The sequence below is a fragment of the Meleagris gallopavo genome, chromosome 16 (assembly GCF_000146605.3).
Source record: "Meleagris gallopavo isolate NT-WF06-2002-E0010 breed Aviagen turkey brand Nicholas breeding stock chromosome 16, Turkey_5.1, whole genome shotgun sequence".
Taxonomy (NCBI): Eukaryota; Metazoa; Chordata; class Aves; order Galliformes; family Phasianidae; genus Meleagris; species Meleagris gallopavo.
Genome location: NC_015026.2, coordinates 5,101,032 through 5,106,113, shown reverse-complemented (window position 1 = coordinate 5,106,113; position 5,082 = coordinate 5,101,032). Strand labels below are relative to the sequence as shown.

Sequence of the window (5,082 nt, the reverse complement as noted above, 5' to 3'; positions counted from 1 at the left end):
ACCATTTGTCATTCGACTTTTAATCCTGATTTTTTTCCTGATATGTTTTTCTAGTGCTGGGAGTCTGCAGTTGGGCAAGAAATGTATAAACTGTTGATATTTGATTTCGTGATAATAATTGCTGTGACCCTGTTTGTGGGCTTTCCTAGGAAGTAAGTGTCTCTGCCTTTTGAGCATGCCTTTACAAAATGATTTATGATTTATTTTTTTTTCATTTATTAATTCCCTGTATTTCTAACTAGATTGATAGTTTTAAAGTAAAATATTTCTGGTTATTCAAGTACTTATACAGATGGATGCTTTTTTTTTTTTTTTGAGACTTGAATCTACTTCAGACATATTTCTGTCACATCATTGAATGCTTCAATGCTGAATTTCACGTGTATTAGGGTTCACCTAAGCTCTGTCGCTTCACTCTAGAACTTAGTGATGTTCTTTGTTTTTAGGATGCTAGTTACTTACTGCTCTTGGAAGCCAGTTCAGTGGTTGGGTTTGCAGGAATTTGGAATTTCTGACAATGTCCTGGATATCATTTATGGACAGACTATCTGCTGGATTGGAACCTTCTTTTCACCACTTCTTCCTGCAATAGCAACTATAAAATACTTCATCATCTTTTACATTAAAAAGGTAATGAAGATGTTTGGTATAAATACAAACAACAACAAAGAAAACTTTTTTTTATGTTGATATGAAGTTGATTTAAAACAAAGCCTTAAAAAAGATATGCAGGAAATGAGGTAATAAAATTCTATTTTTTTGTAACTTTTTTTTACTTTTAAGATTTGCTTTGGCATAAAGGAAAGGAACACTTTAATGACTACATCAATTTGTAGCCTTTTTTAAAAAAATCTCTTCTAATAAAAGTAATTTGTAATTCCTTTTGGATAGATCTGTTTACTGCTTACGGTGCTTAGAACTCAGGCAAGATTTTGCCAAGCTGCTAAATGTTTGGGAGCAAAAGGGAAAGTCCATGCTTAATTAGATATGTGATGTGGTTTCAGTATATCAGAAACCTTGCTCTACAATTAGACATCTCCTGTGCAACAAATTCTTATCAGTGTTTAATTCTTGTGAGAAGGGGTATATCCACTGAAGCTTTGGCAGATCATAGCAAAAGGCTGTGTTATAGATGATATACTATGTGACTGATGTCATTTGGCTCTGCACAAGTGTGATCTGGATCAGACTTATCCAAAATAAGAGATGTTCTGATGCAGAACATTCTTGTCTTAGCCCGTCTCAGTCCATGTACGTGAAAGGAAGGAAGGTTGCCTGGTAGCATATCTGACGATGGAAAATACAGTTGGTGGGGAAGTAATATGTTAATACACTGATAGATGTAACATTCTTGCTCATTTTTTCTCTCCAGATCAGTTTGATACACACATGTAAACCTGCAAGTAGGCCTATCAGAGCATCAAGTTCCAATTTTTTCTTCTTGGTGGTGCTGTTGATTGGGCTCATCTTAGCTTTCATTCCTTTGGGAGTCAGCATAGCACAGTAAGTAACAATTTAACTTCTGTGAAGTTGGCATTTGCTTTAAGGTTGTCAGTTCCCTAGAAACAGATTAATAATTTATAAATAATAAAATAGAATACCGTGTACCTGCCTATAATAAAATCAAACTTTTATTTAGTTTATATAAACAAAAAAATACCATTTTTAAGATGAGGTACGCTTTTACCCTATCAACAAGATAGTGCTGCCTTGCGTTGGATTATTTTATCTTTACATTTTGATGTAACATCTCATTTATCTTCTGATTTTTTTTTTTTTTTTCACAGTATCTCTTCTTCTAAGGCATGTGGGCCATTCAGGAATTTTAACACTTCATGGGCTGTTGTTCCAGATACAATACTTGGGTTTCCAATAGGTCTGCAGAAATTCCTTTTTGGCATAGCATCAGAAGCTTTTGCAGTGCCTTTTTTTCTGGTTGCCTGGTAAGTAATATCTCGTTATAATGATCTCGTTATAAATGGCTAGTTTCCTTCCTTACTGAGCTGATAACAAATTTTAGACCATATTTTCCATCTGCAGTCAAAAGCATCAAAGCCCATACGAAGCCTCAGTCCTTATGTCTTTGCCCATTTATTGTTGTTTGTTAGTTTTATTCCACCTCCTCTTTCACAGCCCATTTCCTACATTCTTCTTTCTCAGAACTGTTAACTGTTCTGCAAATTGGTGTTGTAAGTCCTATGATCACAAATTCTGTTCATTAAACTTTGTTTAAAAGGAAAAAAAAAGTGAGGAGGGAGGACTGAAAGTCATTCTGTAAGGTAAAAATTGGTATGGTTTCATAGAATTTTGAGGGTTTGAGGTTACCTTTGGAGATCTAATTCAGCCCTCATGTTCAAAGCAGGGTAGCTTAGGGTAAGTGCTTGGGAACCATGTGCAGTTGGGTTTTGAATATTGTTAATAGCGGAGACTCCACAATTGTACAATAAAGAGAGAGCTGTCAAAACACCATCCATAAAATCTGAAATAGGCCTTGCCTCTACATCTTCTAGAGCTCTGTCCCAGCCTGACAATAACAAAAATAGCAGGTGCTTCTCAGCAGAGCTATATCCTAATGTATTTTTTCCTCAGCTTCCTTTCATCTGAAGCATATATGTAGACCATTGATTCCCCTGACCTATAATAGCCTTTTTGTTTGCATGGTGCTAACATAATGTTGGTTTGCTGTTTGCAGCCTCCTTATGTTCTATTTGATTGCCTTGGCTGGAGCGCACAAAAGAGTGGTTGAGCAGCTAAGGGAACAACTGGTTATGGTAAGATTTAACCCACTATATTTTTGTACCCCAGAGGTTTTCCTTGTGGCATCCATAATCAGGCATACAGAGGAGGAACAGTCTTCCCACACTTCTGCATATTTGGTGTTTGGACAGGCACTGAAGAATGTTTCATAGATTACATAGGAAAAGTAACTGAAGCACAGAAGTATTTTTCAGTCCAGTTGGTGTGCTTGGGCATCAGCTGCAACTGCAGCAAGACCCAGTTGTATCAGCAACGCAGGTGTGTGGGATGCACTTCTGAGAAGTGATGTCCCTGTTCCTTATTTGTTGCGTTGCTTAAATCAACCCATTTGCGTGTTTTTTTTTTTTCCTGCCAAAAGAGAACCTCAGACTTAAGTCTTCTGTCCGTTCCACCATCTTTCAGTCTTTGATTGTTTCCTTCTCCACGCTCATAGACAGACACCTAACTTCTTACCCTTCACTCCAAGTCTGTGTTTCTACTTTACTGTAGCTGGACTTTTTCTTGAGTATTAGTCCCAGCACTACCTGCAACGAATACTTAAGGTGGAACAAATCACCACTAACTAGACTTTAGAGAATGTTGCCAGTGTTATTTGCAGCCATCAAAAGCTACTAGTGTTTATCAGTTTAAGAGAATTTGAATGCTGTGGTCTGAATCTAACCTTTCTACTAAGACTTCTCACTTTATTAGGAAAGATCCTGGTTTTGTTAAGTGCATCTTCTAGGTATGATACTTAACAATTTACCATTAGGGAAAAAAACAAAAAATAAAAACATTCCGGGTGAGAGATTTTTTAAGAGTGTAAGGGATTTAGGAGCAAAAGCCTTTATTTTGTTGCTTGCACACTGCTGTTTGATTTCTTGGAAGTACAGTTCTAAATTTCTAGGTATGTCAGATATTTCTTTTTGGGCTCAATGCAGAACTGATAATGTGACCTAAAACAAGGTAAATGATTTCAAAGCCATTGTTAAAATAGTTCCGGCATTTGAGAGAATGCTGTTAACCACTAATTAGAGTACCTGGTGATGAGAGCACCTATTCTAGTAAAGAAAAGAGTTATATATAGAATTCGTACATTTTTTTTTTTATCTAGAGTGCACTTTCCATTCTGTCTTTCCAGGAGAGTCGTGACAAGTTGTTCCTAATTGCAAAACTAACAGAAGCTCAGAAAAATTCCACAAAAATCCAGAAGTTGACTTTTGATGCTCCTGGAACCACTAGATAAGGGTAGATGATCTGCAGCATGTAAAAACAGAGCAGCTGACCAGTTCTGTGATCTGTGTAGTGGATGCTTAACATTCTTGTTAGTGTTGATTATGCTAGTGGGCCTTAGAGTTTCCAAGACTGGAAGTTTAGCTTATTTGTACCATATTAGACCTGTTTAAAACATTGTGTTGCAGGGCACTTTATTGCTGCTACCATTTCAAAGCTGTTAGGGTTTGTGATAAGTTCCTGGTTTGTTTGTATTTTGGAGTTTTGTGCAAAATGTGATCAGAACTGAAACTATTTAAAAACTCTGTACTGTTTTTATAAATTATACTTGTAAGAATTGGGGTGGGGTGAGTGGGTGGGGTGGTTTTACGTTTTCCCACTCAGATCTCTTTTAAAACGAAAGCAAAACAGACTCATGTCAGTATTTTGAAATAGCACAGTTGAACACTAGATGAAGAAAATAAGCAGGAGGAGGACCCAGCTGCAGTCCCTGCTCTGTGGTACCCAGCTCATTGGTGTGCAGGAGCCTCTTTTAAATGAGCAAGACTTTACTGCATGCATTTCAGTTTTGAACAAGTGTCTTGAATACTGCTCTGTGTTCTAAAATGTGAATATTTGGGAGTTATTTATAGTTCAGAAATGCAGCATTCAGAAACTCAGATGCCACTATCCTTTAAATGCTTGTTTAAATGGACAAATGTAGCTGTGTGACTCAGAACAATGTTTCCATGTAGCCTACAAGCTTTTCCCTTTATTTAAAGGCTGTTTTTCTCCAGATTGCTGTGTAAAGAATTGTGTACGTTACTTGAAATTCCTGGTAGTACACTGGCATTTAACGTAAGATACTTTTTTTATGATGTTTTGTAATGTTTTCTGTCCTCAACTGTAAAGAAATTAACATGCAATAAATCAATTTTTAAAATCTAGTACTTTATTTATTTATTTATTTATTTATTTTAAGTTTTGTTGAACGGTGTAAACTGAGTTGACAGTTTGAGGTTTTATTGCTTTATTTGCCTGGGAAGCACGTTTACACGAGGAGTAGCATGTGTGAGCACCTCCCTTAGCTCCCCCTGCGGCACCGCGCGGGAATTACCTCATAGGCTCCCGCCT

The 5,082-nt window shown here is 36.8% G+C and overlaps 1 protein-coding gene across 1 annotated transcript; it reads left to right on the top strand.

Moving 5' to 3' along the window:
• The first annotated feature begins 10 nt into the window (after positions 1–10).
• LOC104913385 (transmembrane channel-like protein 7) lies at positions 11–4,895 on the top strand. Its single transcript, XM_010719468.3, has 6 exons — positions 11–152; positions 447–630; positions 1,373–1,503; positions 1,788–1,943; positions 2,693–2,771; positions 3,878–4,895. The coding sequence occupies exons 1-6, from the start codon at positions 82–84 to the stop codon at positions 3,980–3,982; spliced, it is 726 nt and encodes a 241-aa protein (XP_010717770.1). The 5' UTR covers positions 11–81; the 3' UTR covers positions 3,983–4,895.
• The last annotated feature ends 187 nt before the right edge of the window (positions 4,896–5,082 follow it).